This window comes from Carcharodon carcharias, chromosome 17 (assembly GCF_017639515.1).
Source record: "Carcharodon carcharias isolate sCarCar2 chromosome 17, sCarCar2.pri, whole genome shotgun sequence".
Lineage (NCBI taxonomy): Eukaryota > Metazoa > Chordata > Chondrichthyes > Lamniformes > Lamnidae > Carcharodon > Carcharodon carcharias.
The window spans coordinates 14,846,648-14,864,277 of NC_054483.1; the positions used below are offsets into that span (position 1 = coordinate 14,846,648).

Here is a 17,630-nt window from a genome sequence, read left to right on the forward strand (position 1 = left end):
TCAGTCCTGTCACCAGAATATCATCTAAATAAACTACAATGTGGGGCAGTCCTTGCAGTAAACTTTCCATTCTTCTCTGGAGTATGACACAAGCTGAGGATACACCGAAAGGCAAAAGGGTATATTGGTACAACTCTTTGTGTGTATTATTGGGACAAATTGTCAGGAGGCCTTCTCTAACTCTGTAAGTGTTGATATCATATCAAGCTTCATGCCAGCTTAGCATACAGGTCTTCAATTTGTTGTATAGGTGTCTGTCCAACTTAGCCACTTTATTAATTGTCAATTTGTAGTCTCCACAAATTCTAACACTTTGGTTGGGTTTAAATACGGGGACAATTGGTGTTGCCCATTCTGAGAAATGCACAGGTTGTATCACTCCCAGTTTCTCTAAGTTCAGCGTCGGCTTTTTCCCACATTGCATAAGGTACAGGTCTTCCCTTCATGAATTGGGGCATTGCCTCTGGATTCACATGAATTTTTGCCTAAAGCCCTTGTACCTTCCCAAGTTCTTCTTTGAAGACTGAGGAGTATTTCTGTAGTGGCTCTGGTAGCCCATTTTCTCTCAGTTGGAAGATTTCAGCCCATTCCAATTTAGTTTCTTTCAGCCAGTTTCATCCGAGGAGGCTTGGCCCCCTCACCTGCTACCACCATCAGGACTAGTTTTACTGATTGGCTTCCGTACTGTATAGTAACCCTGCTAATGCCCTTGACTTTGACTTTGTAAGTTTTCAATTTGGCATCTGTTTCTTCCAAGTTTAATTTGCGTTTCCCATAATTCGGGCATTTGAAGGTATGTTCACCTATTCCCATAATGGAAGCTCCTGTGTCCACCTCCATTCTAATGGGTCTATCATTCACCCTCACTATTACATACATTGTTTCTGTTCTTTCTACCTTCAAATTATACAATGAATACATATTTGAATCTGTTACTTCAAGCTCATCTATGTTGTGGATCTCATGGGGTTTTTTCTTTTGATTGAAAGTCTGCCTGATTCTATCCTTGCAATGTCTCATGAGGTGTCTGTTTCGATGACAGTAAAAGCATTCGTTTTGTTAAACTTCCATTCATTACAAGGTTGTCTGCTTCCATCTCTGTTACCATAATTCCATGTTTTTGCTACATTTCTTTTTATTTTTCTGCTAGCAGTGGCTGCTTCCCGTTTCTCATCAGAGCCATGCATTTTCGTGCCATTTTTGGCTGGGGCTCCTCACCCAACATGGAGGACAGTGTCATTTTGCACTTCCTGTATGACTTGAATTCCTTACTGTGCTTTCCATGGCCAGTGCTATCTCTAGCGCCTTCTGAAAATCTATATTTGTTTCAGGCAGTAATCTCTTCTGAATCATATCTTCATTTATACAGCACACCAAACAATCTCTAAGCATATCATTTATAGACGTACCAAACTCACAATGTTCTGTTAACTGTTTCTGACTTGCCACATAACAAGCAACTGTCTCCCCCCGGGGCTCTATCTCTTGAGTTAAATTTGAACCGTTGCATCATTGCCGAGGGCTTTGGTTGGTAACAACTCTTTACGAGGTTCACTAAATCATCAAAACCTGTTGAATCTGGAGCACAGGGTGCTTTCAAAATTCATATTGATCCGTAGGTCTTACTCCTACATGTGGATAAGAGGATCGCTCACCTCTCCTCCTTCACTGCAATGTATTTCATTTGGAAAAAGAACACGAGGCGTTCAACATAATGAGACCAATTTGCTGAGGCAGTATCAAAAGGATCAATTGTTCCAAACTGCGGCAAGCTTCAAGTAGACTACTCAACAATTAGGACAAAATTCTACTTACAATTGCCGTGTGAAGTATGGTCCAATTTCGTTTCTCTTGATTTCCTTCTTTAACTTGTTTTATTCTCATCCTTCCTTGCTTTTTCTTTGATTTTTCACCTGTTGCCAGTTTGTTGGATCCTAGCCACTAATTTGGTTGGAGTTATGGATCCTGGTTACATGCTTATTCTGGGATGGCTGAGTTGGTACCATAGACCGAGTAGCTCAGCAGACCGTTCTTAGGTAGAACACATTCTATTTATTTACAAAGGAACTCAGCAGCTGCGCTTGTCTGTTAACAACTCAAACCCTGGGCGAAATTTTATGGCAGTGGGATTTTACGTTCCCACGGAAGCCAATGAGGTTTAGAATGTCTCACCGCATTTTACAGCCCTGTCCTTGCCGAAAGAGGACCGTAAAATTCTAGCCCGTGTCTACATTACAGAGTCCAACTATAGACTGCTGACTACTGAAGTAGCCTGCGCTATTCCGCTATTGGATACTAAGATCATGTGATCTTTCATTTTAACATTCTTCTTAAAGGTATATTACACATCAGATTACCACATTGTCCCTTGACCAACATGATTTAAACAGTTTATCTTGTTCTTATCATATTGCTGTTTTCGAGAGCTTGCTAAGCACAAATTGGGTGCCATGTTTCTTATATTACAACAGTGACTACACTTCATTGGCTATAACTCTGGGGCGCCCTGAGGTTGTGAAAGGCACAACGTAAGTGCAAATCCCTTTTGTTGAAACATCAATGGAATTTGTGCAGTTTGACTAACTGTAAATTGCTTCAGGTAAAAAGAGAATTCTCCATGGTATGAAAGTTGTTTGAAGAAAGAATTTATTTTCAGGAATTAGGGGAGGGAAAGTCTAAATTATGGAAATGAGGCTGAGTTAGCGGCAATGGTTGAGCCACAAAAATATCTGACTTGAGTCCTATCACAACCCTCATAACCTTACTGTTGTTATTTAGAGTTCTTGGCATGTGCTGAATAATTTTGTCATTCATTAAGCATCTGCTTTCACCATTAATGTGCAAGTGGATAACAGCAGTTTCCATAATTTCACAAATTAATTTTTGGAAACTCATTGCACTTCCAAGAAGTAATCAAATATTGACAGTTGGCCTGGTTGGACTTGAGCCATTGGTGTGATACTTGATCAGTTTAAAAAAAAAAACATTTTTCTCATGCGTCATTCTGAAACTGTAGTTCCAAAAGTGATTCCTTTAACTGGAGAGCAGGAAGTGAGGAATAGCAGCCTGGTTAATTCCTCTCCCATGGGAAAGTTTCTACCTCAGTAAAGCCTATAACCGCTGCTTTTCACACTTGTTTTAAATTGGAGTGTTGTTTCATTACGTCTCCTCTCCTGAAAGGGGGAAAATCATTTTATGATCTAATTCCACAGGTGCCATTTACTCATCAAACTGGCATGTGAATGATGGAGACTCAGCCCATTTGTGGGATGCAATACAGCCCTCACCCAATCCTGTCCTCACCCAACATCAGGGCATGAGCAGGATCACTAGATGGCTAGTCCAACAGAGATTAACGTCATAACTGGCAAAAAATTCCAACAGTAATGCCACATGCAGGCCGGGACTGTCAATTGCTTTTTGGTACTGAAAGCTTCCCTGCCACACCCCATCCATTTTCACCTCTACAAAATGTGGCCCAAATTCTGAAGATAAATGAGTGCCGCCTCATCGGAAAGTTTGACACAACTGGGAAAAGTATCAGCTAAATTACTACTTGTGTTTTACATTAAGTGTTACAGTCCATAGCCTGGAGGATACTAAAGATGAAATGTGGCATCCCCTGTGCTACCCTGGTTTAGCTTGTCTAATTCCATGGAGAACACATATTCCACCTGAATCCTTCCTTGTTTATGTGGTTCAGTATTCCATCAATGAAGTGATTGAGTCATTGGGGCAAACTCAAAAGAGCTACATAATATTAAACAAAGAAGAACAGGTTATAATTGTTGAGCTGGCTATGTGGTTATGTTATAATACATCTCCAAAGGTGGATCATGGGAGGATGTTTTCCCTGGGTAGAAAATCTAGAACTAGGGGGTTATAGTTTCAGAATAAGGGATTGATCATCTAGGACTGAGATGAGGAGAAATTTAACATGCAGGTGCAGCAAGCAATTAGGGAGGCTACTAGTATGTTCGCCTTTATCACAAGAGGATTTGAGTATATGAGTGGTAAAGTCTTGCTTCAAATGTACAGAACCTTGGTTAGACCACAACTGGAGCACTGTGAGCAGTTTTGGGCCCATTACCTTAGGAAGGATATTATTACCATAGAGGGAGTGCAACAAAGATTCACAGACTTATTCCCGGGATGGCGAACTATCCTAAGAAGAGAGATTGGGGAAAATGGGACTGTGTTCACTCGAGTTTTGAAGAATGAGAGGTGATCTCATTGAAACCTACAAAATACTTAAAGGGATGGACAGGGTAGATACAAGTACAATGTTTCTCCTGGATGGGGAGTCTAGAACCAGGGGACACGATTTCAAAATAAAGCAGAAGCCACTGAGGACCGAGATGAGGATACTCAGAGGGTCGCGAATCTTTGGAACTCGCCACCCCAGAGGTTCTGTGGAAGCTCAGTCATTGAGTATGTTTAAAGTAGAGACTGACAGATTAATAAATGCCAATGGCGTAGAGGGATATAGGAATAGTGTGGGGAAAAGGCATTGAAGTTGATGATCAGCCATGATCAGATTAAATGGCTCAATGGGTTGAATGGCCGACTCCTGTCCCTATGTTCCTGTGTTCCTAAATTTCTTCACTCAAAGGGGTTTCTGTATCTATGGAATTCTTTACCCTAGAGAGCTGTGAATGCTCAATCGTTGACAGAGATTGATAGATTTTTGGATTCTAAGAGGATCGAGGGATATGGTGATAGTGCAGGAAAGTGGAGTTGAGGTAGAAGATCTTATTGAATAGCACAGCAAGCTCAAAGGGCCAAACGGCCCACTTCTGCTCCTACAGAACATAATTTGTTTGCAAGCGTGCTAGCTTGAAAACAAGAAAAGGCAGTGCCATATTTCAAATGCCAATCTCACTAAAAGGAAATGTACAATAGAAGTGCTGCAGACAGCTGTAAATTTTAATGCTTTCTGTCAGAATGTGGCTTTTCACCTATTTACTCTCATCAGCCCCTGCCTTACCAAAGTAATTTTGCGCCACAGCGTAGCAGCTGGTCTACTTCAATATGCCTGGCCTGAAGAGAATTAATGGAGAAATTGAGGTCACACACACCAGATCCAAGTAGAAAATTTAAGCTAAGATAGATAAGTTCTGATAGACACAAAACTTCCTGTGCTTCATATTTTGTTCCATGTACAATAAACAGCTTCCTTTAGTTCCATTATGGTGAGAAAATTAACTCAAAGCTTCATAGGGAAGAATTCTCCCCCTGTTGGGGGGGGGGAAATTCAGGTGCGGGCATGTGCGGGCACACCTCTGATCAACACCCCCAATAGGGGGCACGCCACCATTTTATGTGGGCGGGCCAATGAAGGCCCACTCAGCGTGACGTCTGCCAGGAAATGCTATGCGTTCCCTGTGCGGGCGAAAGGGGGGAATCCCTCAGCCGAGGGTGCGTTCTTTCATGCATGTGTGCAGAAGAGCACACTCATCTCCCTGAGGCTAAGCGCTGCCTCAGGGAGATTGGCACCAAATTTTAAAATGGCGCAGGTGGAAAAATAAAATTTCCCTGCCATGTCCCCTCATGTGACACTGTCACATGAGTTGGGACATGTCCATCACTTTTAATCAAACTTTCATTAAATTTTTAAAATCCCTCAAGAAACCTCATCCTGCCCATGGATGGGGTTTCATGCTTTTTCTGAAGCCCACCAGGGCTCCCTGCCTGTCCACCAACCTTAAGATTGGACGGGCAGGTCCATTAATTATTTCAATTAGTTTTTGAATGGCCTCAATAGGCCGTTGACAAGTCGGTGGGTGCAAGCCCCACTGGCCTGAAAATTGAAATGAGGGGTGACGTTGGGAGTACCACCCGACATCATCCCATGTCACTTTACGTGTCGGTGAGCGGACCCCGCCCCCTGCTCACCGACCTAAAGATCCTGGCCATAGTGTCAGTGTCATAATGTTGTATATTGGCAATAGTAAACTGAGCATGTTAAGTTTCACCAGAAGTTAAATGACTGAGTCCTTGTGGATACATTGTCAACAATTCTAAACATGTAAATTTGATCATGGGATACAATTCGCATTTTCACTGTCCTTATATTCTTCAGTGGTAAATATTAATCTCAAAGCCGATAGCCACCAGAATAATTTGAGCTCTTCAAGAGTTCAAAGCTTAAATACTAGAAAAGGCTATTTTAAAAAATATCTATTTAATAAGTATATGTTAAACTGCAGCTCACCAGATTGACAAGTGGTCCTCCTGAGTTTCCATACTGTAAAAAAAAAAAAGAACATGTTCAGAGGGCACGATTTTAAAGTAACTTTTCTATCCGTAATCAACTCACAAGACATCTTTGACTCAGAATATTTTTAAATTCAAAACTCTAGTTCTCTGATTTTAAAATTGCAATGTTGCATTCCTGTCTGTCTGTATGTTGGATTTTTCCCAAAGTCTGTAATATTTGCAAGAAATTACAATATTCAGAGAACTAATAACACACACTGATTGAAATCCCCAGAATAAAATCCTAGAGCAGCCCATAGAAATAACTAACCTGCTGTCTGTGTAAGCCGCTATGTTATAATTTGCAATTTTTGCTAAGCACCCTACTTAGCTAGTTTTAAATTTTCTATATTCTTCGATGGGTTTCCCAATAAGATGCTTCATTTTCTCTTTCCAGGATAGGTTGAACAACCCAAGCAAACTGTCTGAGCTTATCAGAATGTTTTTACAATTTGGCCACCTCAGATTACTGTGGCTCTGTTCTCATGAAGAGGCCACTTCTGAAAACATTCAGTATTTTTAAGTATATTTTTTTCCAAATGTTTTGGGATGGCAGGATGGGGCACCTCAGAGTGCAGGCTCAACATCGGTGATTTCCCATTCTTAACCATGCTGCATGTCAAAGGACAATGAATAGCGGGGGAAGCAAGTCTGGATTCTCAGTCATTTTTAGGCTCCGAGCTGTAAACTTAAAGTGGACTCGTGAAATCCTGGGATTATGTGGGCCACCGATCCTTCATACATCTGCAGTGCGTATGTGGTTTAGAAATGGGGCAGTTGATAAAAGGACTCCACATCCTGACACCATGACATTTGAGAATGAAGCTGCTATTGTGAAAATATCAAGCCCTTCTGAATAATATGATTAATTGCTGGCCTTTGTCCATGGCTTTTGAAATTGTTCCAGGACAACAACTGATGGTAAGATTCGTCAATCCAGTGGGTCTGCTCTTATCTGTTCATTCAAACTGAAATTGTGCAAAAAACACCACCTCTGCCTTCAAAGTTTCTTACTTTAAATTATTAGACATACATGAATGTGCAGGGCCAAAAGAAACCCATCAAGGTCCATCTGGCTATATTCTGAGAAACATTATAGCTCAACACACCACTATCAAAGATTTTTCCAGGTATTTATTCAAACCCTTGTTGAAGTTGTTGACACAATCAGCTCCCACTGCCTCCCTTAGCACCATTCCACATATTTAGATGCCTCTATGCAGTCTAAATCTCAACTGTCTTTTATATCTTGCATGTTCTAAATCTAAGGCAATGTCCATTTGCAAAATCTTTGGCAATGCTAAACTATTGGCGTTTATCTTCTGTGTCTCATAAGACCTGATTACTTCAAAAAAATAAACCCTAACTTAATAACTCAATTATAAATAAATACTAATTAACAGTACTAATTATGAGTAGGCAGGATTATAACATTAGAAACTCCGTTCCTGAGACTCCGGATGGAATCAGCCCAGATTTGCACAAAGTGCAGTAGCGGGTAGGAAAAGGGACGTTTTACCTCCCGGCTGCAATGGCGACTTTTCGCACCGTATTGTCCCATTCCCAGCCTCATTAACAATACATTCCTGGGTCGCCTGGTCATTAGCAGGGCAGCCTCTGATTTAGCCCTCCTGCCGTCACCTCAGGCCTTCAATAATCCAGGCACCATATTTAAAGGGTGCCCCTGCACACAGCTAGCATTTTCTAGCATCGGAAGCTCCTGCAAGGTCATGGGTGTCAAAGGGAGGAAACATGCTGCCTCCAAATTTAGCAACGCCTCCCTCAGGTGCCTACTAGACACTGTGGAGACCCGCCATGATGTCCTCTAACCCCACTCTGGGCAAAGACCAGCAATCAAGGTCACCAGTCCAGCATGGGAGACGGTAGCAGCGGTGGTCAGCGCCAACACCCTGCAAAAAAGGACAGCCGTCCAGTGCCAAAAGAGGATGAATGATCTCCTCTGTTCTGCCAGGGTAAGTCACTCTTCTCATCACTCTCAACTCACACACTCACAAACCCATCACACATCCACAGGGATCTCACTCACAAGGCACATTACCATTCACTCTCTTGCACACGCCTTCATCTGCCCTGTGGATCGGTCCTCATTACGTCCATGGCAGCACTCACCACCTACACATGCCAGCCATCCTTCTCATCTGGCCTGGCAGGCATCCTGGTGCACTCTCTCCATCTGTATTCATGCAGGACAACAAAAGGGAGAGGTTGCAGACTGGTGGAGGAATGCCCGACATCAAGGTCCCCACAGACTTTGAAAATACAGTCATCCAGCTGGCCGGCAACAATATGAGCTAATACTGTGCTGATGGTGAAGTTGGCGGTGCTCAACCAAGTGAGGCCCCAGCAGTGCAACCTCCATCAGACAACAATTCTGTGAATTAATTCTCCTGTTCCGCAGTCCCCTGCCATGCACTAAATTTTTCTCCTTGCTTTTGCAGGCACATCTGGGAAACGGCCAAAAGGGTCCAACACCCAGGTCCTCAACTCAAGCCCCAAAGTCACCTCGAAAAAGAATCTGATGACCACCCTCACTGAAGACCCATCACTGCGCTCACCCACACCCTCCACCAGTGCAGAGACACACACTTCGGTGGGACTTAGTTCTAGAGGAGCCTCTGGGTCACAATCTGGTGAGCACATGGCATTGTCTGATGCACAGCATGCAGCCACAGGGACTTCTCAGGTTCCTGGCACTCGGAGGACTGCTGGAGGCCAGAACTTAGCTGAGTCCAAGTCAGATGAGGAGCCTCTGGATTCAGTCCGACCTCAGTTGCTGGAGCTGCAAAGGCAGTCTTGGGAACATCAGGAAGGCACGTCCACTGTTGCAAGGCACAATGGAGGAGCCTGTCCACCTTCAGTCTGAGGTGACAGCACCGACATGCCATCGCACCGAGGTCAACACTGGTAGGATGGCAGCCGCCATGGAGACCTTGGTCCAGGACATCGATTTTCTGCATTGATGCGTGGGCTGAACCCCTTCACTGAGGCCATAGTTGGTCTCCAACAATGTCAACGCGAGAGGGGTGCAGGGCAGCTCATTCTCACTCCAGCTTCCCCTTCCCCTCAAGGAGTCAGCCAGGGGCCTTCAGACACACATAGGGAGGAGGATCAGCAGGTGCACACCCCAGGGCCATCCACCCAGGTGTCTCCAGGAGTGTCTAGCCCATCCAAATCCCCTCTTCCTGTGACCCCAGCTGCTCCAACTCCCACAGGCTGAGGCTAGTGTCACTGCCACACAGCAGGACCCTGAAGCTGGCTGGGGCCCTCCAGGTCTCGGCCTTCCAGAGGACGCCCATCAAGGTCATCACAGACAGGATGTAGCAGTCAGCAGGCTGCCTTCACCTCCACTGTGGATGTTGGGGGAGCACCAAGACGTAGCAGCAGAGTTAGGAAGGTTAAGAAGATGTAGTTGCATAGCCTGGGCACCAGTGTTAATCACTTGTACTTAATGTTCACTATTGTAAATAAACTCCGAAGAATATCTCCTTGCCTATGGCTCCTTGTTATGATGAGCAGTATTTGTGCACTTAAAGTTTCGTGGCTATGTCTCCATGACCCTGATCACAGAGCGCAAGTGAGCTGCCATCAGCCAGACAGGACTCAGACATTCACAGATGCAAGGTGAGGATGTCAGGACTGACCTCACCGCATCTCATCATCATCCTCTGCAAACCTTGTGGCTATGAGGGCCTCCAGAGCACACCTGCCTTGTCCTGCCAGTGCAATGACCTCATTGTCGGCATCCTTGTCTTTGAGGATGTCATCCCCTTCGATGTGCTCATCGCAGGATACATGCAACTAATTCATCTCCTCCTCAGCCAGGTCCCCGCCACTTTGCAGGGCCAGGTTGCGGGCTGTGCAGCAAGTGACAATGATCTGCGACACCCCGGGGGGGGGGGACTGTATTGCAGTGCTCCACTGGACCTGCTGAGGCACCACAACCTCATTTTCAAAGTGCCTACAATTTGCTCCACCAAAGTCCGGGTTACACATGAGCCTCATTGTACCATCGCTCTGCTGCAGCAGCATGGGTGTATTCAGCCACAGCCTCTGTGGGTAGCCCGTGTCCCCAAGGAGCCAAACCTGCAGCCTCTCTGGACCCTGGAAGATGTCAGGGATCTGAGACCTGCTAAGGATGTGGGAGTCATGATTGCTCCCTGGGAATCATGCGTGGACCTGCATATGTGTTTGTGGTGGTCGCACACCAGTTGAACATTCAGCCAGTGGAAGCCCTTGCAGTTGATGTAATTGACTGCTTGTTGCCCTGGAGATCAAAGCACCATATGAGTGCAGTCGATGGCACCCTGCACTTGTGGAAAACCAGAAATCTGCGCAAATCCCAGCGCTCTTGCTTCCTGGCTTTCCTGATCCCGGGTGAAATTCACAAAGTTCTGTGCCCTCATGAATATGGTGTCTGTGACCTCCTGGATACACTTGTGCGTGGAGACTTGTGAGATCCCACACAGGTCACCTGTGGAGCCCTGGAAGGAGGCACTGGCATAACAACTGAGCGCTGCAGTCACTTACACAGCCACTGGCAGTGGATGCCCTCCATGTCCCCGTGGCAACAAATCCTGCAGTAGGTGGCATATGTGACTGATTAGTTCCCTAGACATGCGCAGTCTTCGGTGACACTGGTTCTCAGTCATCTGCAGGAATCGCAGGCGCTGACTATGGACCCTGGGTCTGGCGAGGAGCCTATAAACGACGGCTCGCTGTGGATCCTCAGCTGCGTGCACAGCAGGCCCTGCTGGCCCTGTCATCCTGAGGGAGCTGCTCCTCCCTTTGCAGAGCCAGGAGCCTTTGCCGCTTTCTTCTTCTTCCCTGGTCTTTATAAGCCATGAGGCATATTGCTAAATCACCATGATCCTGATGTTCACCTCCTGCAGGATCAAAGAGAGAGACGCATGGGTTAGCATGGGTGTACTGAGAACCTCTGTTAGATAAGTCTGCAGGCCCCTTCATGCATACAGGAAGGTGCCGGCCACCACTTTGATGGCCAGTGTGTAGTGCACTCATTGGCTGCCCGGAACCCACCCACCTCCACCCCACTCCACAAGATTGATTGGTGGCAGCTTTGGCCGTTGGACTGCATGATGTGCTCTCAGCTCAGGCACAGGCATTCCCCTAAACAACACTGCAAGGCTGCGCTGTTAGCTTGAACCATATTGGATACTGGTCCACACCTTAATAAAGATATTGCAATGGTTGTGAGCGCCAGTAACTGCACCATGGCCACCTCTTGCAAGGAGATTGTACAACTTGCTCAGTTGGCCAGTTACTCTGCTGCCCCCTAAAATGCACATTCATTTGCAGTCTGCACCCGAGGGGTAAAAGTTTGTGCAGCATTTAGTGGCATTTCTGTGCTTTTGCATTGCTTGAGTGGGCAGAAGAGCTTCAGGAGCCCCACTCCAAGCATGTCAATGGGGCTGCAGCTGAACAATCTCTGCTGGAGAAGAATGCTCACTTTTGACAAGCTTTGCCAAGTGCTTGGCTGCTTCCCTCACCCACCACCACCCCCAAACCCCACCCCCCACCCCCCACCCCCCCAACACCCCTGCATGTGCTTGAGTACTTCCTTCAATCTGTCTGTACTGCCTTTCCCCCACCTTCCAGCATGTGTTGACTATTTCCTTCAAACTGTCTATGCTGCCTGACCCCCAGCACCCCCATTTCCAGTCTGACCCACACAGGAGCCCTTGCCCTGGCATCACACTGAAAGCCAGAGGGAAAAAGTGACTTGCCTGTGAATGTGCAGTGCCTCTTTCTTGATGTCCTTACTGGTGATGCTCGCAAGCGCTGTGCAAGGTTGTGTGCACTCAATGTTTAGGTCACCAGGTGTATGCCTTTTAAAGGCCGTCATGAAGCACGTCGCTCTGAAGTCATGCCAATGTTGGCAGTAAATTTGACGTGGGCCGGGGGGGATGATTCTGGCGAGCAGGGCTTATAGTAAAATGTATGAAAATGACGTTCCTGACATGCGGTGGCAATAAACGCGGCCCGACATTACGGGTGGAGTGGACGATCACAACTGGCTTCACAACGGTGTCAAACCGATTTTTGGCCTTCTCGCCATATTGTCCCCAGCCCCCACCGCACAACTGACACCAATGGAGCCAGAAAAGTCTGGCCACCAACTGTCCTTGGCAGCTGCCTGAGGTTGCACAAGACTGTTTGCAACTTTGATGTCGTATCTGACCCCGAAATAAGCTTCTGACCACTTACCCATACCATCACTAAGACTGGCTAGTTCCAACTCCTTAATTGCCAGACTCCACCCTTGCCTTAGCTCATCTGTTACTGATGTCTTTGTTACCTCCAGACTTGATTACCCCAAGGCTTGTTTTCCAACCACACTAAGTCCTTTTCACCCATCACCTCTGCGCTCAACATGCCACAATCTTAAAATTATCATCCTCCTTTTCAAATCCTGCCATGCTTCTCCCTATTTCTGTAATCACCTCCAGCTCCACAACTTTATGTTTATTCTTTCACAGGAAGTGGATGTCACTATCAAGGCCAGCATTTGTTGCCCATCCTTAACTGCACTTGAGGGCAGTTAAAAGTCAAGCATGTTGCTGTGGGTCTGGAGTCACATGTAGGCCAGACCAGGTAAGGATGGCGGATTTCCTTCTCTGAAGAACATTAGTGAAGCAGATGGCTTTTTATAACAATCAACGATAGTTTCATAGTCACCATTACTACTAGGTTTGACTTCCTGATTTATTAATTCATTGAATTTAAATTCCACCAGCTGCTATGGTGGGATTTGAACCCATGAACCTAGAGCTTTAGTCTGGGTATTTGAATTACTTGTACGGTGACATTACCACTACATCACCATCTCCCCCTCCCCATGTCTTGCGAGATCTGTGTTCCTCTAATTCCTGTCTTTTCAGCAACTCCGATTTTAATCACTCCACCATTCATGTCTGTGCCTTCAGCTGTCTATGCACTAAGCTCTAGAATTCCCTCCCTAAACTTTTTCAGCTCTTCACCTCCCTTTCATTATTAATGACGCTCCTTAAAACATACCTCTTTGACCAAGCTTTTGGTCACTTGCCCTAATATCTTCTTATGTGGCTCAGTGTCAAATTTTATTTGATAAAAAATCTGTGACGTGCCAAGGGCCATTTTATTATGTTAAAGGTATCATATAAATGCATGTTTCTGTATTTGTTTTGTTCAGGATAAAAGTAACTGGATGGTAATTTACCCATTCAAAAATCAGGATTACACTTACGAGCAAGATTATGCATTGTGCATTGAGACATGTTATTCTCATTGTTAAATTGTACAGATCATGGCATGTTTCAAAATCACACTCTGCTTTCTGCCTTGCTTAACTATTGTTTGTCCCTCATACTGTCAAGGTTCTTTGTTTTGTTGGAGCACAATCACGAGGAACATTATCTTAAAAAGTCATCATTGATTGCACTGAGTTATCCATTTCCCAGGCAAGTGTCTATTGCACAAAGTGAGTATTGGATTAGAGAAATTATTACTTTAGAAACTAGTTTAGCATTTCACCTTGTCAGGATTCAAGAGCAGTTTTATTATTAGCTATGAATATAGATTTTTATCTTATTTTTGCACATATTCTGCTCTTTGACCTTACGTTGATTATGGCATCTGTCTGAATGTAGTCCATATCAGAATCTTTCAGGCCGAGCTCCTTGCCTCCTCTCTCTGTGGTGCTGACAATCCCTGTCGTCACTGTATTCTGCAGCGAAAATGGACTGCCAATTGCCACCACAAACTCTCCTGGTCTGAGATCTGAAGAGCGAGCAAGCAAAAGCACAGGTAGAGGGTTCTATTCACAGAGAAAAAGATCAGATTAATGCTCAGTTTTAAAGTTTTGTAAACATAGAGTGTGAAATAGTTAAAGAAATGCACGGTTTCACATAAAAGAGAGTTGAAATCTTAAAGCACAGAAGGAGGCTATTCAGCTATCATGCCTATGCCAGCTCTGTGAAACAACTATGAAATTAATCTCACTCCCCTGCTCTTTCCCCATGGCACTGTGAATTTTTCCTTTTCAAGTCTGCGTTAAATAATATTCTCTTAATTTCCCCTCTGGTTCTTTTGTCAACTACGTTAAATCTGTATTCTCTGGTTACTGACCTTCTTGCCAGTGGAAGCAGTTTCTTCCTATCTACACTATCAAAATCCATCATAGTTTTCACCATAACTGTCTTGAAATGTTAATCTGTGACTGGAAGTGGAGAAAGGAAGGAAGCAGTCCCGGTAGCACCCACAAAGCGCTCTTGGTGCTGCCGGGACTGCTGGAGTGGCCGGCCAATCGGTTTGGCTGGACGTGACTTCCCTTCCAATGAGGGGCAGAAGAACCGCTGGCAGCCTAGTTAGCATCCCTCCAGCGCATTGTGGCTACGGGGCAGGCTGGCATCCGGCGAGCTGGCTCCACGCTGACTTGGGCTGGGGCAAGCTGTCCATGCCCCCCTGCCCTCTAGAATATGCTGTTTAGTGTTCCAACTCTTTGTGTCAACTGCCTCCAAGTTGGCCCCTGACTTGTTCAGTATTTGTATAGAAGGAACCTATGACCAATTGAGAGCCAAATCGACCAATATCCTTGTCTTTGGGGATAAAATGGGATTTGTAAAACTAACTACTTCTTAGCAACAAAACTAAAGGCAATTCAAAGTAAGTACTGGCCCAGCTTAACATTAATCGGGGGGGGGAAAAAACTCTACCTCAGTTAACTTACTTTTGGGTGTATTTTAATTAATGCTATATCTGACTTCTGGTCAACATCTTTGACCTTTGCTTCATAAGCTTCTCCATTCTTCAGCTCCACTTTTATTTTCTGCTTATTGCTGAGTACATGAGCATTGGTGACAATTAGACCATCTTCTGATACGATGAACCCTGAGCCACTTGCCACAGGGACTTCACGATTAGTGAAGGGCATCCTGCAAAGCAACATGACATAGTAACAGAACACAGTCATCCAAGTATGGTGCAGGTTTCCAGCATGGCGGCGTACTCCAAGTTAGCATATAGTTTCAGCTATTAACTGTTCTTGGTTACAGACTATTTTTTCATCAAAACTTACTCTTATAAGGATATCTTAATTTCTCTTCATGGTGTTTGATCCATGAAAAAGGACAGTTTAAAAAACCATGAGAAGTAGAAATGATACTACATGGCTAGCTCTTCAGAAAGCTGGTGCAGTGTGAATGGCTGCCTTCTGCACCTTGGGTTATCCTGAACATCTTGGGGAGTTGAAGGCTAATAATTGAAATTTTTTTGTATCTTGAAGCAACAGGCTTTCCTAAATAAACAAGGTGGCAGTGGGGTATGACAGGGGAGAGCTGGGTTTATCAACTGTTCCAAAATATTTGAGCATTATAACTTTAGTGTCGAGCCTAATAAGCATTAGGCAGAGGATTCATTAATTATTGGTATAAAAAGATAGGCCCTTTGAAGTAAAAAGCTATAACCGTTTATGCAGATAGACTGTTTTCAAAGGATTCAAGAACAGATGCAGCGTAAGTTTCTATCTGTGACATTCACCTTTGATGTAGGCAAACTAAGTTTGTGAAGTTTTCAACAGTTATCTGGAGGTCTCTAAAGATACAGAAACCAAAAGAGCTACTCTCTATGTATAGTTAAGTTGATCACTTACACTGCATATGAATAGCTCTTTCCATTATCAAGGATCTTGTGCTTACTCGAAGAGTGTCATTGTGAACCACAGAAGGAATGAAGGAGGTAAACCTAGGATTGATCATAGCACTGTCCTGTAAACATTTAGGATCTAAAACATTGTGCTTGACTCCGCTTAGGCTTACTTGTGGAGGTTTCATCACATGACCTCGAACCAACATTCCCACTATTTTCGAGTTCACAGACGAACTTAAATGCATGATTCCTTAAAAAGAATTTTGTGCAGTCTCACATGCATGATCATTTAAAGCAGCTGACTTGTGTATGGCCAGCTTAGAGGAACTCCATCCAGTCAACCACCTTTTATTCCCCATCTCCAATGTATGGATAATATTTTTAATTCTTTCCTGGAATACAGGCGTCGCTAACAAGTACATTGTTTATTGCCCATACCTAGTTATCCTTGAGTAGCTGGCAGTAAACATTCTTCCTGAACTCATATAATGTTGGGTTACAATGTTATTTATTATGGACTAGCAAACTAAACTGTTCAAATAAAATGAAATAAACACTTGTTTTAAAAAACATATCCTATAATTTTTCTCCTGTTTCAATCTTTAAAACTTGGAGGGTCCAGGACAATCCTGGAAAGTTGGTGACCCTAGATTGTACCTGGTGGAAGTTCCTCTTAAATGGGAGCTCTGCCCTCCTTAATTGTGCCATAATCCCTCACGACGCTTTTTCTGTATAACGATGTCGTGAGCTCTCACCTTCAAAGGCATCATGAGGTCCTGAATTGGTACTATGAATAGTAAGATAAAAACAAAAAAACTGCGGATGCTGGAAATCCAAAACAAAAACAGAATTACCTGGAAAAACTCAGCAGGTCTGGCAGCATCGGCGGAGAAGAAAAGAGTTGACGTTTCGAGTCCTCATGACCCTTCGACAGAACTTGAGTTCGAGTCCAGGAAAGAGCTGAAATATAAACTGGTTTAACTTAAACCTTAAACCAGCTTATATTTCAGCTCTTTCCTGGACTCGAACTCAAGTTCTGTCGAAGGGTCATGAGGACTCGAAACGTCAACTCTTTTCTTCTCCGCCGATGCTGCCAGACCTGCTGAGTTTTTCCAGGTAATTCTGTTTTTGCTATGAATAGTAAGCGCTGCCCACATAACAATTCAGGAAATACAAAGAGCTGACGTTTCGAGTCCTCATGACCCTTCAGCAAAACTGGGTGAATCCAATGGGAGGGGTGAAATATAAGCTGGTTTAAGTTGGGGTGGGGGGGAAGTGGGGGGAGAAGTTGGGGGGTGTGTGGTTGTAGGGACAAGCAAGCAGTGATAGGAGCAGATAATCAAAAGATGTCACAGACAAAAGAACAAAATAATGTAGAGGTGTTGAAGTTGGTGATATTATCTAAACGAATATGCTAATTAAGAATGGATGGTAGGGCACTCAAGGTATAGCTCTAGTGGGGGTTGGGGGGGCATAAAAGATTTAAAAATAATGGAAATAGGTGGGAAAAGAAAAATCTATATAAATTATTGGAAAAAACGAAAGGAAGGGGGAAGAAACAGAAAGGGGGTGGGGATGGAGGAGGGAGTTCAAGATCTAAAGTTGTTGAATTCAATATTCAGTCCGGAAGGCTGTAAAGTGCCTAGTCGGAATATGAGGTGCTGTTCCTCCAGTTTACGTTGGGCTTCACTGGAACAATGCAGCTAGCC

At 44.4% G+C, this 17,630-nt stretch overlaps 1 protein-coding gene across 1 annotated transcript in view; it reads right to left on the reverse strand.

Moving 5' to 3' along the window:
- Positions 1-17,630, reverse strand: part of LOC121290232 (serine protease HTRA1-like) — a 41,250-nt gene that overhangs the window by 12,537 nt on the left and 11,083 nt on the right. The window contains exons 3-5 of the mRNA XM_041210544.1: positions 15,005-15,209; positions 13,898-14,092; positions 6,215-6,247 (exon numbers count right to left, since the gene is read on the reverse strand). Of these exons, the coding sequence (XP_041066478.1) occupies positions 6,215-6,247; positions 13,898-14,092; positions 15,005-15,209 (433 nt within the window). The remainder of the gene's footprint in view (positions 1-6,214; positions 6,248-13,897; positions 14,093-15,004; positions 15,210-17,630) is intronic.